Here is a 17206-nt window from a genome sequence, read left to right as displayed (position 1 = left end):
GAAGGTTTCAAACTTTCAAATGCGTTTTTCTCCTTTTACAGTTTTGTGTGATCTGTGCTTCTTATACACGCTAGTTCGTATACTTAGAATTGTCATGCCTCTATGAAATTTTGCACATAGCATGATGAAGGCCCATAGAGTGCAAGTATCTATTCAGATTGTCAGTGCTGCTTGATTATGTTTTTCAAAAATTACATAACATTGAAAGCCCTTGGCAACTAGAGCCATAGTAAATTTTTCTATTTTATTATTGTATTTCACCTTTTTACACACAAAATTTATATAGTTTTTTGCACTCTACAGTTCCAAAGGATCATAGTCAGCTATATCTGCATGCTTTATCTCAAATTTTTATAGGTCAGAATTGTTGCATACCAATGGCCATAATTTTGCAGTACCTGACCTGCAGAAAGAAAACCAAGCAATCTACATGAAAATAAATGACATATTTGAAAAGAGGTGAAAAAACTCTATTAGCATGCCAATTTGTGGTAAATTCACTCTTATTAAAGAAAATCGTTTTTCGAGTAGCATCTCCCCTTAATAGTGCTAGTCTCAGTGTGCAACCACTTTGCATTGACTAAGTTGGTAGCGCTACTGCAAATCAGCAGGAAACATGTACTTCTGTTGTAATGGAAGTGATTAAAACTAGCTAGCTGGAGTGCCATAAATTTAGTGCAATAACTACTGTAGACGTGCCACTGCAGACAACCAGTCTTCAGTAAAATTCACAGAAAGTTTACACGCTGCATCTTCAAAGCTAGGTGTTTTTAATGTGTTTGGCAGTGCATGCCACACCTCACAATGTTCATCTTGGCTATCAATGTTTATATAATACAAAAAATTTGCAAGAAAGCCAAGTTTTGTGCACTGAGCCTCTGGTTCAATGAAATGTATTTGGGTAAGTTAGTGCATTGCAAGAAATCCACCAATACACACACTGAGAAAAATTACACAAGAGCTTACAAATAACAGCTGGATGAAAGCTTTTCACTTCACTGCATAGCTGGGATGAAGATTCAATTAGAACACATTAAATTAGAAGCACTTCCTTGTTACAGCACAAATGTATATTTCTGTGGGCAAACTCACACCGTAAGCTTTTATGGCCAAGTGTAAAAATTTGCTGATATAAACCCAGTGGCACAGTACCTGCATTAATTGCATGTTTTTCATAAGGGCCCCATCAGATCTTTTTCCATGCGCTTGAATGCTACAAACATAGGCTAGCTGCAAGCAGTGGCCAACCTGAAAGCAAGTTGCTTTCATTCTCAGCCAGTATATCTCTGGGCTCTAAACAACCTAGAGTGTGGAAACAGGTTGCAATGGAAGAGGATCACATGAATGTGGCTTTATGGTTGGTCTTGGTCGAAGGCATAAATATGATACAACATTACATTTTACACATTTCTCATTTCCTACCATAATGGACTTTTCTTTTTTCTTTTCACGCTGATCCTCTTTGACAGCATCGTGAGCAAACTTTTGCAAGATTTTCAGTCTGACTGAAACAATGGGTGCTCAAATCGGTAGACAGAAGCGTCATTCCACACAGACACTAGTCGAAAAATAACAAAGTTAATGGGTTTTTCACAAACAACCATGTCTGGCGACACTAGGTGACGTTTTATGTGCTGAAACGGACATGCCAACAATGCCAGCCGCGTCCCGCCCAGTCCCCACTATGGTTCCAAGAACCACGACGCTGAGCGATGATCCCTGGTGGGATAAGGCCCCTAAAGAGGGAAGGACATCTTTGTCAAAGGGGCAAAGTGGGATGTACAGGAACACGATGCTATGACGTCACGGCTGCCACACGCTGACAATACTTTAAAAATAGAGCCAGCTGTTCAAACATTTGTGAAATAATTGCAAGTTTTTTCAGCATGCAAATATAGAAAAAAGGGACAGGGTAGACAGAAAGAGCACTGACTTCCAACTAACCTCATTTCACAGAGTGAAATGGTTGTTTGTGCTACGTCATGCAAGCGTGTCACCAATCATGTCATGACGTCATCGCCATCGCCGAGCACATAAAAGCGAGACACCCAAAATAAACGTTGGTTGTTCTTGCTTGGTTACTGAGCCGTTCACTCGCGACGTAACAGTGGCGACGAGGCACGAATCGACGCGGTGGGAGGAGGCTTTGAAGCACGGCTGCTGAAACAGGCGGCGATGGCACCAGGACAGGCGCCTGCATTCACGGAAGAAGAAGGAGGCTGGTCCGCCTACAAGGTACGCTTGGAAGCATACTTTCAAGCACAGTAAATCACAGACGAGGCAAAACAACTAGCCCTGCTGGTGGCGGCTCTGTCCAATGGCGCCGTCAAAGTACTTCAGGGATGATGCCACCCCAAAAGCGTGAACAACCTCACCTACAGCGATGTCGTCAAGCATCTGCAGAGCCACTAGGAGCCGCAGGTCAACGAAATAGCAGCCAGCTACCGATTCTTCACGCACACACAGGCAGAAGGTGAGCGAGTGCGGGATTTTGTAGCCGCCCTTCGCCGCATGGCCGAAGACTGCAATTTCGGCGACATGTTGCACCGCATGCTGCGGGACCGCATTGTATGTGGTGTTCGAGACGACGACGTAAGACGTCTGTTATTGACCCGCGGTTCCCTGACTTTGAAGGAAGCAGAAGACTTCGTAATGGCTGCGGAGGCCGCCGCGGAAAACGCGCAGCACATAACTACCCGGTAGCCGACACAACGAATTTTGTCCGGCCGGGCCTCTCACGTTCGAAGTCGAAGAAAGCAAGTGGGATATCTCGCGATGAGCATCGGCCTTGCACCCGCTGTGGTGCACCCTCGCGCCAAGCGGATGATTGTCGTCATCTCCGTATAGTGTGCCATCGATGCCGGAAACGCGGCCACTTGGCACGGGTGTGTAGAGCGTCGGGCGAAGACACTAATCGGAGGCAACAAGCGAACGCCCTTTCGCAAGACCCACAAGAGAGTTCGGAGGACTGCGAAGCTTTATACACGCTGACTGCGTATCAAGTGACGGACAGCGCGCACGTAAAGCCTATTTTGCGCCAGATAAGTTGGAACAGAGTGCCGCTCACGATGTTGGTAGACACGGGTTCACCTGTGAGTGTTATTCCGCGGTCAGTGTTCGAGCGACACCGAGGCAAATGGCCACGTTTGCAAGCCACAACAACGAAGCTGTCGTGTTTCAAGGAACCACTTCCTATCAACGGAAAATTGCAACTCAATGCGACCATGAGTGGCGCGACCATTCAGGCCGAGCTTTTCGTCATCGACTGTCCGGGACCGATGCTTTGCGGCCGTGACACTATCCGCAGCTTCAATACGGCAGGCGTGCCGGTACTCACTGGAAACAAGGTGGCGTGTGTGCAGGCGGAAAATGCGGACAGAATGGTGGAAACCATGCTATCAAAATACAGTGATGTCTTTGCTCCGGGGTTGGGTTTGCTCCGAGGGCCACCGGTACACCTGACCGTCAAAGAAGGCGCAAGACCCCGGTTTTGTAAGGCGCAGACGGTGCCGCATGCGCTCAAACAAATGGTATCAGCAGAGTTAGATCGGCTGGTAAATGAAAGGGTGTTATCACCGGTAACATCGGCCGAGTGGGACACACCCGTGGTGCCCGTAGTCAAGAAGGATGGACAGGTGCGATTATGCGGCGACTTCCGGCTTACGGTGAACGCAGCTACCATAATGGAGCAATATCCGCTGCCGCGGTGTGACGATATCTTTGCGAACCTCAACGGCGGAGAAGCTTTCAGCACATTGGACTTGAGAAACGCCTATAATCAGCTGCCCCTTGACGAGGACTCGAAGAGGCTAGTCGTTTTTAACACGCACAAGGGTCTCTACTGTTTCAACAGGCTGCCGTTCGGAGTGTCGTCAGCGCCAGCAATCTTCCAGCGGCGCATGGAAGCCGTGCTCAGCGGGATCCCCGGCGTGCAGGTATATCTGGGCGACATAATTATATCGGAAAAGGCAAACGACTGCAGGATCCTGGAGCAAGTGCTACAGCGCCTGAGGGAACACGGCCTGCGCCTACGACGGGAGAAATGCAAGTTCAGGCAAGAGCAAGTCACCTTTCTCGGACACTGCATCAACAGACACGGCCTACGCCCCAAAAGCGACAACATCACGGCACTGCTCGACGCCCCCCAGCCCACTTCGGTAAGAGAACTGAAAGCTTTTTTAGGTCTGTTAAATTACTACGGCAAGTTTTTGTCCAATGTGTCGACCTTACTGGCGCCCTTATACGCATTGTTGGCAAAGGGCGTAAAATGGGTCTGGGGCAGACAACAGCAGAATGCTTTCGAGGCAGCGAAACAAGCAGTGAAGAATGCAAAACTTTTGGTGCATTTTGACCCAAGCAAGCCCATTCGCCTAGAGTGCGATACGTCAGCAGTAGGCCTGGGAGCAGTCTTGTCGCATCGAGTCGGAGGAATTGACTACCCTATCGGATTCAGGTCACGAACATTAACAAAAGCCGAGAAAAATTATTCGCAGTTAAAAAAGGAGGCCCTCGCCCTCGTATTTGGCGTGACCAGGTTCAGAGACTATCTGTATGGGACCCACTTCAACTAGTAACCGACCAAAAACCGTTAACCGGACTGTTCAGTCCAGACAAGGGAATTCTGCCGATGGCCGCTGCCCGCATTCAGCGTTGGGCCCTGCTGCTGGGTGGATATCGATACAGCCTAACCTACCGTAAAGGATCTGAAAACATAAACGCAGATGCCTTCAGTCGACTCCCTATTCCTCGGGGGCAGCCCGATAACGTAAAAGACGACGCTCCCGAGTATGTATTATACGCTGAAGCTGTGAACGCGGAACCCATCAGTGCCAAATAGTTGGCGGTTCTAACCATCCGTGATGCTATGTTACAGCAGGTGCGAAAGTGGATCCTGCAGGGCTGGCCGCAGTACCTGACAGAGTCCGAGGAGCGATTCTGGCCGTTGTTCCAGAAAAAGGATGAGCTGACGGTGAATCAGGACCTCATTTATTGGGGACATAGAATAGTAGTGCCATCAGCGGCTGCTGGGAGTCTTTTGAGGCTCCTACATGAAACACATCCAGGGATGGTGGCAATGAAAAACCTTGCTCGAAGCATTTTTTGGTATCCAGGGCTGGATGCCGGCATCGAAAGAATGGTACGTGAATGTGAGAGGTGTGCTCAAACCAGTGCAATGCCTCCTTCGCAGGTTCCGGCGCCATGGTCAGAAACGGGCCGGAAATGGTCTCGAGTGCACATCGACTACGCAGGCCCCGTCGAAGGACACATGCTACTGGTAGATGCTGAAACAAAGTGGCTGGAGGCCATATCGAGGCGGAGTACGACATCCGAAGCCACCGTAGAAGCATTGAGGCCCATATTTGCCAGGTTCGGACTGCCACAGACACTTGTTTCAGATAATGGGCCACAGTTCGTCTCAGCCGAGTTTCAGAAGTTCGTAAAAATGAATGAGATCAACCACGTGACGACAGCGCCTTACCACCCGCAGTCAAATGGCCTGGTGGAACGCGCGGTTCGCACGATCAAAGAAGGCCTTCGAAAAAGCCAAGGGGGTGGCACATTCATTAAACGTCTCAGTCAGTTTTTATGCCGATACCGACGGACACCGGTAAAGGCTGGGAAGTCTCCGTCCGAACCACTGCTGGGTTATCAGCTACGGACCAGGCTAGACTGTTGCCTCCCGAGTGCAGGCGGGGAACCGCGTCTTGAAGAGCGCTCCTCTACCACGCCGTTCTGTGCAGGACAGCCGGTGTGGCTGAGAAGTTTCCACAGCCGGCCAAAATGGTTGCCGGGAGTGGTCACCAGTACCCAAGGGGCTCGGATGGCGACTGTGTCTGCGCCGGACGGCGAGCAACGTCGTCATGCGGACCAACTGCGGCTGCGCACTCCGAAGGACTCGAACACGACGCAGCCAGGGGGCGCTACAACATCCACCACCACCGCTAACGAAACTTCGCCGATGCCAGCCGGCATGGCTGACCCCACGCCGGCGGGGTCGCCGCCCTCTAGCCCACCTGAGGCACCGCCGCCGCTTCGCCGGTCCAACAGGCTACGGCGACCACCTCAAAGGTTCAACTGGTAAAAGGGGGAGATGTGCTACGTCATGCAAGCGTGTCACCAATCATGTCATGACGTCATCGCCATCGCCGAGCACATAAAAGCGAGACACGCAAAATAAACGTTGGTTCTTCTTGCTTGGTTATTGAGCCGTTCACTCGCGACGTAACAGCAGAATATATGCTTCTATAAGGACGATACAAAACAGGAAGATAAAAGATGAGCCTAATCAATACGTCAGTACCAAAAGTGTGACGGGTCCTCAATTGCCTTAAAACCCAGCCAGGTAATCACGTTTTAACTGTTATAAAGAAACAGATGGGGAGCTTACGCATCTATCACCTAACAAGGATATTTTTCCCACTTCAATAATTTTGAGCGTAAGCTTATTCCTATGCTTTGCCAATATAGAGGCCCGGTCGCACAGAGGGGTGCCACTGCAATCCCAGCAATGGATGCCAAGGTGCCCTTGAGAACATAGTGCACGTTATTTCAATGCTCTCAAAGGCGATCATTTACGCACCTGCTGGTTTGGCCGAACTAGGCGTTCCCACATGTCAGTGGAATCAAGTAGAGGACTCTCACTGCGCAAGTGAAGTAGCATGACCTGTGCACAACAGAGCAAAGGGCAGAGTTTATGAGAGGTGTACTAACCCGCTTGCAAAGTCTGCTAGTTTCCCAGTGCAGAAAAAACCACCAGAACGTTGGCGTCCTCTTCGCCCGCTGAAAAAAACTTGCAAATATGTCTACGCACCAATTAGCCTAACTCTCATAAAATAAGCTTTCTTTAGAGGAACAGTCACGTCTTTCAGGTAGAATTTTGATATTTGCATCATTTTTGGATTTTTGTTTAACTGTCCCTTGATATCATATCCAAGCGAGCAGATATATACCTTATAAATACATGTGTTTTCATGGCATTTGCTTACTATGCATACTACATAGAGTTTGAGCAATTTGCAAAACCAAAATACCTAATTTTTGTGGCTATGAAATGAGGTACTGGAAGTTGCTGGTGAATACATATGGGATCTCCCCCTCGCTCGTGAAGAAAGAAATTGATGACTTGTCAACTTCCCAGTCCTGGAGGCCACGTTCACGAAGACTGTGTGTTGCAGACTGCAGTTTGAGAGAACTCATGCAAAGCAGCAGAAGGTGCACTGTTCGAAACTGGCTTATAGTTTAACACAATACCATGTAGAAAACAACAACAATAAGAAATCAATTTTTTTTTGTATCTCATCATGCATAGGCAGGCGCAACAACACGGAAATGCACTACCACTTCATTTCACACAACAGTAGCAAGGATATTAAGGAAATATTACTTACTTATTGCAATGCCCTTTTTCTCAATATATTGGACACACATAACCAAGTTTGTAATGCTGCCAACGAAAGATACAGAAGGAAAAAAATATCAGCATAGACATTTCCTCATCGTACTTGCGCATCATTTTGACTGTGTGGAGTGTATACAGTACTTACTCACATTAAAGGCGCACTTGCATAATAGGCGAACCTCCAATTAAGTCATAAAAAGTAAAATTTTTTTTTCTTGCATATTAGGCACACCCCAAACTTGGTTGTATTTGCACAGTTACAATTCGATGCTCTCTCACGTTAACTGAAGCAAGAAAAAAGAAAAGTAAAAAAGTCACAGCTCTTCTGCAAAGGCAAAACAATGAATGCGATAGCAACAAATTGGAAGGGTACGCGAAGAATGGCAAGCAGATCCAAACGTGCCCCGCGTTTTTGCCCACGGTGTCTACCAATTTGATTTTTTTAAATTCCCTGACTTTTCCCGGTTTTCCATGATGATTTAAAGCAAATTCCATGACCGTTACGCCTGCTTGGAAAACCCTGTGCATTGGAAACAGAGCCACGAGTGGTAATAAAAAATTAAGCAACCCTACAAAATAAGTAAAGAAATGTACCGCACATATCCAGAATGTTCTGAGCACGTGCAGTAAATATGAAAAAATATGTATATCTGGCCAAAATGGTACCTCTGAGCCAGAGCCGGCAAGTTGTCTTCTGGGCAGAATGCAAACACACGAGTTAGAATTAACTGCAGCTGAAAGTTTGAAGGAGCCCACGATAGTCCAACAACGCAGCCAAAGCTGCTAAGAAATGTAAAAGTGGCGCCATCTCGTGAAATCTGTGTAAAAGCAGGATGCCCGAGCCTGGCCGGTTTCGCCACTGGGGTATATTCTAGTTCACTATAATGGTTATAGCACAGGCCACTTAGGATTTGGATTGGATTAGATCGACTTGTATTCATGGACTTAACTACCGTATTTATGATGTTGACTGGACTGAATACGATGCGATGTGGATTGCTCTATTTAGTATTGAGTTGCACTCCCATTGAAATTGTACACCTCTAATATATACTTTTTAGCAAAAAATAATAACAACTATATACTACTCGTGTATTCTGTGCACCATGTGTGAATAATGACTGCTAAATTTACAACAACAAAGCCGCATCACATATTTTTCTTTCCTTCTTTTCTTTTTTTACTTTTTCTATGATGAGCACATTCATGTTGATGTTTTAATTCTCTGGGCTCTGCCACTTGGAGTTCGACAATGTCCTCAGATGTTTGAAATAAAAGCTAGGAGTAGCATTTAAAGCAATGGCGTTCAAATATGTGCTGACAAGAAGGAATCTATCTGGTCGCAACAGCTCCCTCAATTTCACAGATTCATGACAGATGCAAGTGGCTTACCTTTGTTTGCCTACTCTTCTATGACAGTAAAAACTAATCACAGATTTAATAATACCATCCCAAGAAACTGAAACGAGAAATTTAGATAAATATACTTAACTCTTCCATTGAAAAGCACGCTACCAGTAATAAGTGCGTAGCTGAGGACGTTTGCTGCTGCTTCACCAATAATAATATAAAGATACTAATAATAATAATAAAAGGCATCACGTAGCCCAGCAAGCCTCTGCTAATGGCAGTTCTATCCGAACCAGAAGGCCTTCAAATCGAGCCGAAATCATGGTCAAAGCAAACATGCACAAGTTTACCGACGTGTGTAATGTTATGGTTGGAAAGTCAGATATGCTGTGCGATATGCAGAACCAACAGACATCAAAATAGTAAATGTACTAACATAGAAACTAAGAAACGCTTTAAACAACCTGAAGGACAAGCTGCCGAGCAAAAATTTCCACAGTCTTGTTTAACGCTTTTAGGCTTCCACAGTTGTAACAACTAGTACATCAGTGAGATTACTCATTCCAAGAAAAAAGTTGAACAACACAAATATATGATGCCAGAAAACAATGTGTGACCTCATATGCCCTGGCTAAACACATGGGATCTACAGGCCACCAAACTGACTGGTCAAGTGCGTGCGTTCTGGCCGAAGAAAAGCTTGCATCTGCCTGCGCCTGGAATACCAGCACATAGACAACTGCCGTTAGGCTATGCAGGAGTGATGGGACACTTTCAACAATGTAGTCCGGGTGCTTATTGTCACATACTTAGGCATACTTAATTACCATGCGCCTTTCCCAGGGCTATTATTGTGAACAAGGCTCCCGTAGCGGGTACCAAAACATCAGTAGACTTTATATTCCTTTGGTATGTGTATCCTTTCGTGTGTATACTAAGAAGCAACAGCTACGCGCAGCTTTTTATTTTTCCATGCATCTTCTTGCTGCTCACTGTAGTTGTGGTCGAAGCAGTGGCTTTTTAAGCTTAGATGAATGGTAATGCCCATTTTTGGGATGATCGCACAGACTGCTGCAAGTTTCTATGCTCAGGCTAGATTTTCCAAGAAATCCCCTACTTTTCCAGAAGAGTACAAATTCCCTGACTTTTGCAGGTTGGTAAACACCCTGTTCCCGCACAAATGACGCACAAAACATACTCGCAGGTACAGACAGATGAATGCGAATAAGTGTCTCAGTGGTTACTTTGCTGTGTCTGAAAAGTGCACCCTTTTCACAAATGGTGACTATGTAACGAGTGCAGTGATCTTCGTGCACCCGTTAGCTACAACAGAACCGTTCTGGTGAAAACCCAAAGTGTACAACTCTCCCCACCGTAAGATTAGCGCGTGCAAACGTCTACCCCCTCTCCTCCGTGGGGCACAGTATGCGTGGGAGTTGCACGCATCAGTGCGCGTTGCCGCGTCGTGACGATTTGGCGACGGGTGCTCATTTCACCATCTGTCTGCTAATGCTGAAAACACGACAGTTCCCCTGAGATCGCCATTGACAGCGGTAAGTGGTAGATATAAATACAGTAAAACCTCGTTAATTTGAACTCGGTTATTTAGAAATCCTGCTTGATTCGAAGTACTTCTGCGGTCTCATATGTTGAAATGCAAGTTTGAGCGGTTAATTTTAGCACAAGTCCGGTTAATTCAGAAACTTTGGGCGCAGTGCGCGAATTCTTGATTCCGATTTCACCGCGAATTCACTGAAGCGACGGTGCTTAAGAGCCACTAGGCAATGTGCTCTAGCGATACTAATGAGTAGTAGCTAAGCATTATGAAGCACTCCTGCCTTGCTACTTCCAGCAGGAAAAATAAAATTCTAAAAAAAAAAGGCCTCGTGATCAGCTAAAATGTGCGCCTGCGGAAAACAAAATGTGCTTCACTGCTATACATGTGGGCAGCATGTCGCATGCTTCTCGCAACGTCAGCCCGTCACTATTTATTCATTCTCTCCAGGAATTGAAAGAAAGTAATAGAAGACCGCCTGGAGAAATTCGCGATGGATACAACCTCCGAGTGCCAGGTGCTCCAGCGATTCGCGCACCTGCACTGCTGACGAAGTTTTTGCTTGCAAAGCCTACTTCGAAAACCCGGGCCGAAAGCTTCAATAATGATGTTTTCCAGCCAAAACACATCACAAATTTCATCACACTGTTCGTTAATTATTTCTTTATTTTACCAAAAAAAAAGGACAAATGGTCGCATATGACGTGTTGACGCAGCAAGGAGCAAGCAACATGCTTCCCGCGTGTCACTACTGTGTTGCAATGAAATGTCTTGTTTTTTGCAGGTGCGCGTTTTAGTTGATCAAGTCTTTTTTTTTTCCCCAGTGAAAGCGGTTAGGCCAAGAATCCCCCCTTGTTTGTGGCAAAAATGTGATCACGTATTGCTGGAAAACATGACCCTTGGAGCCACAAACTAGTCTGCATAGCAGACGACCAGCCATTATTAATTTAAATAATTTCAAGTTTCTTGCATTCCACTTTGTGTATGTTCTGTTAATTTGAAAACCCGCTTAATTTGAAGATTTGTCACAGTCCCAGTGACTTCCAATTAACAAGGTTTTACTGTAGCTTGCCGTTTCAATGTTTATTTATTTTTGTTACCCTCAATCACCGAAGAATTAAAGAGGAGAGCAAGTTACAACACAAAAAATACAAAACAGCATAATGAAATGTGCTATATTTTGTACATGAATAAAACTAAAGCAAAATAACATCTCTATTCAGTAAAACGGAAAAAAAATTTAAGGGAATCACAAATAGAAAATAGTGAATGTGGTAAAGTTATACAATACAAGCAACAAATGTAAAATGAAAAAGAAAAAAATCAAGAACCTGCTGGAAAATGCCAGCATCTTGACACGTGTAAGCAGAAAGTCATGTGAAGGGGAAAAACACAGGATGACTAGGAGATATCGGGAAGTAGGTGAGCTGATAAAGGATGACGAAAGAGGGAATGATGAGAAAGAGAAATGATGTCACCTGGTAGATGATTCCAATTGTTTGATGTGACCGGTATGAAGGAGCAAGAAAATGTGTTTGTGTAGCAAAAAGTATCTTTAACCTTGTGTTTGTGGTCAAAGCGAGAGGAATGCTATGTGGGAGGTATAATCAGCTCTCTATGCAGTAATGAATGATGGTAGGTCTTATTGAAAAGGCAAAGGCGGAAATACTTATGACGTAGTGATAAAGGTTTCAGTGACAAATGGTGTTTCATTGCTGTTACGCTTGATTTACGGTGATAATCTGATAGAAAAAGACGTGCAGGGTTATTTTGAGTGAGCTCAAGTTACTTGCTCAAATTTTTGTGGTGAGGGTTCCATATTGTAGCAGCGTACTCCAACTTTTTGCGCACAAGGGTTTTATAAAAGAGCATCTTGAGGGAAAGTGGGGCTTTGCTAAAATTACGAAGTATGTATCCAAATGTACGGATAGCATTGTTCGTGATGACGTTAATATGAGCATTCCATGATAGATTGAAAGAAATGGTGCCGCCTAAGTACCGATATGACGACACTTGGTCACGAGAAACATCACCCAGTTTGTATGTTGAGGAGCTATTGAGCCGGCAGGAGAATGTCATTAGTTTGAATTTGTTGGGATTTAATTTTATTAGCCATTTAGCACACCAATTCCCAATGTTGTTCAAGTCTGTCTGCAGGACGTTCTTATCATCACCGGTACGCATTTCCCTGTAAAGCACACTGTCGTTGGCATACAAATGAACAGATGAAGGGACGCAGTTGAAGCAGGTGCTCTTTCGTGGCTCAGTGGCTACTCACAACCAAGAGGTCGGACGATCTATTCCGTGCGCCAAGGTCTTTCTTTGAGTTACTTTTATTATATAAATATATATATATATATATATATATATATATATATATATATATATATATATATATATATATATATATATATATATATATATATATATATATATATACATAAATATATATACATATATGGTGAATGACGGCGGTCACCAATGTCAACACAGAGGACGGTGACGAAATCCAGCCGAGAGAGGTCATAAAATTGTTATTACAATAAATGTCTGTGACAGCTCCGCGGGCTCGCCAAGTGCAGAAGTAGGGTAGTTGCCCGAGTGTCGAGTAACCTTTGCACCGGCGTGGCTCCGGCCACACACGCTTCGCATGGAACGCACGGTCACATCCTCCTACAGTGCGCATTCTGTCGAGGTGAGTGTCATTATCAGGTTCCCCATTTCGTCTGTGTGATGTAGTAGCTTAAAAAAATCCGAGCATAGCAGACGACAGCGCCACATCACCTGGAAGATGAGAAGAATGAAGGGGCATTGCAGCGCGCCCACTGAAAAAAGAAAAGGAGACGCTCGCGGAGAACGAAGCTGTTCGGACGCCGGCAAGTTGACGCAAGGGTTGACGCAAGTTGACCTAGGGCGAACTCGCAACTACGCGCGAGGTTCGAAAGGCCAAGTTCCAGTCCTCGAGCCATTGACGTCCTCGGGGCACGGCGTGTCGGCGTGGCCAGGCTCGAGTTCTGGGTCAGTGGTCCTGCGGACATCTCCGGTACGGCGAGCGCCCTCGAAAGACCAGAGCTGCTGACCACGTCCACTGAGCCGACGTCGCTGACAGTGTGCGGCTACGCCTAGACCTGGTGATGCCCTCTACAATGATATGCTGACCTGGCACCCAAGCGACGATAGCATCCGAGCACGCAACGGGTCCCACTTCAAGGCACCGGGCTACTGCACAGACTGTGAGACTGTTTACTCTTTTCTTTAGTGTGTGAACTGCATGCGTGTACGACTTATAGTACTGTATGTGCAATAGTTTTTTTGTTCGTCCAATATAACTCCCTTTTGTTTTCCTCACTGTCTCTATCTTCCTCGCGTCACACGCCTTGCTTTGTGAAGAACCTAACCACGACAGTCTGCAAATTTAAACTTTTCCGCTTTCTGAGGTGAGCTTTTGCCTTTGCTGCCACTATGCGGACTTGCACAAGCTCAATAGATTTTTCTCACTGTGGATTTCCTGGCCACGAACCTAGATATTGTATCACACTTGCTGCTCTTGGATCAGTGCTTGAGTGCAATTTTTTCGACCCCAAGTCTTCATGGTGTCTTGTACAAACTGGCCGCGACAATGTACTCAGCCACACGCTAGCCCTAATCAGCGTTGGTTGCTTTTTGGTAGCGGGTGTTTAAAGTTGCAGTTTTTGTACGGAATCAATGTAACTCTTTTCGGTAGCTTCAGTGGAAGAAAAGGGGGCTTGGGTGGCACTTGTAACACTTTAATGGTGGTTCGCGATTTGACTGCAATGTCTTGAATCTAAGGTGCAAGCCTGTGAAACCTAACGATCAATACCGTTCAGAGCACAAAACTTCGGTCGCGATAACTTGCATAGTTTAGATGGCCTGAAACGTAATCGGTGAGTATCCGCAATGGCGTTTTCGTTGCACAGCTTTTTTTACGTTCCTTTTGTTGCTACGCGGATCTTTGGATGCTAATTTTTTGGAAATTTGAATACACACCACATGTAATGCCTTAATTTTAGGACACACGATACTGCATGCTCACCAGGTTTTGGGCTAGTGTAGCCTGTGAAGACTGTTTTGGGTCGTAGTGCTGATATTCACGACTTCAGCAATGTATACGTTATCTGATGCTGTAGTTGGAAATTAAATTTTAGAAAATTTTACCCAGCGAAATAGGTGCATCTCAAACTTGAAGCCGGATTTTCTGGAGAGAAAGTGTGCCTACTATGTGAGTAAATACAGTACACCTAAATTCAAAAAAGAAACTGTCTGTTGCGTAAAGTACAAATTAAGGATTTTTTTTTTTTTGCATTTAAAACCTCTGCAGAGGCACACACAATGTGAAGGAAGAAAGTCAAGGCTATCTTTTCAAATGGAATGTGCATGAATGATGTGCTAGTCGTGAAACTGATGGAGCAGCACCAAACTGGTGCCAACAGTGCGCCAGTTATGGTCATGGAGTGCCAAGACTCAATCGAATGGTGTCTAACGACACTACCGTTTTGTTCCAGCAGCGTCTACAGTTTTTTCTAATGCCAAACAATGCACACTTTGCTTTATTGCAAACAATACAGGCAAGAAATGCATGCAGTTGTGTTGTTAGTATGAATTCACTGTAGAACTATACTTTTGTGTAAAATTTAGATAAAATCAAGCCGGAAATAATGCTGATAATGTGTGCCAGGGGTGCAACAGCCAAAATACAATTTGGAGCAATTTTTGAAGCAGTTAAATGTTAGTTTTAGAGCACTAAAATCTATATTTGGAGCAAGATGCGGGAAAAAACATCCATTTTTTTATTATGAAACACCAAATTTGCAGCAGTAGAAAGAAGAAGGCTTATATTTAGAACAAAAAATATGTATAAACTATTCAACCTTACGTTAATCGTGCAGAGCAAACAATAATAAAGTCCATATTAGTATTTGCTGCACCTGTCAAATCATTTTACAGACTCGTTTAGTTTAAATATGGATCTGCCAAGCTCGTGACCTTAAAATTTGTGATTCGTATAACCAAGGAGTAGGGGAGGTGAAAAAAAGAAACTGGTGCACAATATTTAGTTTCTTTTTTAAGGAAGCAGAAATGCCTTACACTGCTCCAAATGTTTTTCAGTAGCTTATTTAGACGTCATTTATTATACCGGTACTCTGAATTATGCGGTGCACAAACACATTAGTAATTGAACGAAATGTGCAGTGTCCCGTGACAAGTGCTAACAGACCCTTCCAAATCTCAATACACTTTTCCGCACTGCACCAGTGTACAGCGGCGAAAGTGGTTTAAGCAGCATCCTGAGCACGGTTTGGAATCCCAAGTCAATAAGTTTTCTAACCCCTACACCTCCCCTTGTCCATACACACACACACACTTGCCATATATTTTTTTTTTCACCGTGGCGTTAGGTGCCGCTTCGGCTCCAATGCAAGGCACGTTCGCCCGGGTAAAGTAAAAACGGCATGCACCCATTGGCCGGCGATGGTATTGGACATCTATTGCCAGGGCCGTGGCTGAGATGATGCAACTTCAAGACAAAAAATGATTTATGTGTCTCAGCTAAAGCAATCAACGTGGTCGCTGGCAACTCCGGCGTTCGCAGCACTTTAAGCTTGTTCGCGCCAGGAAAACACGGCATACGCTTGCTTCCAGCTTTAGTTTCTAACATGCTATAGTCGCGTTTTCAGGCTAGAAAATTTACATTTCCCACAAAGCGTTGGTGGCTACAGCAATGCATTTTTGTTTTGAAGTTCCATTGTCCCTGCCATAGGTATTCGCTGTGGTCAGCGAACGGATGGGCATGCAGCGTTTTTACATTATGAGGTTGATTACGTCTCGCGACTGTAAAGTGGGTACCTAGAATATTTAAAGTATATTCTAGGCATTAAAGCAAGGGTCAGTGCGCTTTGACTGATGACGCAAACTGCAGGTGGCCGTCGTGGTCTGCATTTTTTGCCAAAACTAGCACACCTGATAAAATTTTGAGGCAAGCTGGGCATTTTGGTGCAGCTTGATGCAATAATTGGGAAGTGTATCAAATTGGCACAGCTGTTGCACCTCTGGTGTGCGCTTCACACTATATCCTACAGTTGAACTCCAATTAACAAACATGAATATGATTGATGTACAGCAGTAAACTAAAAACTCCTTTGTTTCTATTGCAATGTAAGAGTCAACAAGTAAGATGAACATATTGAAGTTATTTTAGCATGACGGACTAATTGTATATTTAGGATCTACCGTATCTATGTGGTGGGCGGTATGTACAGTATGTATTGAACATCTGCACATTCAAGCGTCTTCTGCTTCTTGCGTCTGTCGTCTGCTGCACTGTCTGTCTTGGAACAAAAGCTCTCAACATTGCATGGACCGACAGACCGATAGAAGAGAGCGATAAGACAGAACACTGGGCACAATGCACACCGAAAGAACATGTCAGTCATAACAAGCATTTGGAAAGTGCACATCACGAGTCATCAAATGTCTGCAGGTACCAGTCCGGAAGCACAGCAAACTCGCCAGCATCTGCGAGATGCGTACAAACGATCTCACGTGTTGACGGCAGGTACTGGAATAGGTAGACCGCCCTGCACAAAAAAAAAAAAAAAAAGAAAATGAAATCGCATGCACCTCACAAATATCTTACTGCACATGCTTTTGGTTGCAATGCGTGCAAGCACAAATACACATACTACAATGTGTGCATGCATAGGCACACATGCATTGTTGTTGCTGTTCTTACAAGGCTGTTTACTGGCATTGCATCCTTGCCGCTTATACTCCAGTGTTCTTGTGCTCTTACTTTTATACCCACCTCAGACTGATGCCTCGTCAATATCACAGTTGCATTTCTTGTCGAGTTTTAATGCTCGACCTTTTGAAAGCATCAGTGA

At 44.9% G+C, this 17206-nt stretch overlaps 1 protein-coding gene and 1 long non-coding RNA gene across 2 annotated transcripts in view; both read right to left on the bottom strand.

Annotated features, from left to right (window-relative positions):
• Nucleotides 1-223: 223 nt before the first annotated feature.
• Nucleotides 224-12658, bottom strand: LOC142818077 (uncharacterized). Its single transcript, XR_012895544.1, has 3 exons — nucleotides 7032-12658; nucleotides 6581-6664; nucleotides 224-2194 (listed from the first exon to the last, which is right to left on the bottom strand). It is a non-coding gene; the product is annotated as an uncharacterized LOC142818077 (long non-coding RNA).
• A 2019-nt stretch (nucleotides 12659-14677) lies between these two features.
• LOC119173585 (decapping and exoribonuclease protein) overlaps nucleotides 14678-17206 on the bottom strand; it is a 224770-nt gene continuing 222241 nt past the window's right edge. The window contains exon 6 of the mRNA XM_037424391.2: nucleotides 14678-16900. Coding sequence (XP_037280288.1) covers nucleotides 16780-16900 — 121 coding nt within the window. The 3' untranslated portion in view covers nucleotides 14678-16779. The remainder of the gene's footprint in view (nucleotides 16901-17206) is intronic.

The sequence above is a fragment of the Rhipicephalus microplus genome, chromosome 5 (genome assembly GCF_043290135.1).
Source record: "Rhipicephalus microplus isolate Deutch F79 chromosome 5, USDA_Rmic, whole genome shotgun sequence".
Classification (NCBI taxonomy): Eukaryota; Metazoa; Arthropoda; class Arachnida; order Ixodida; family Ixodidae; genus Rhipicephalus; species Rhipicephalus microplus.
Note: the sequence above shows the minus strand (reverse complement) of the source record. Positions and strands in the feature narration are given on the sequence as shown.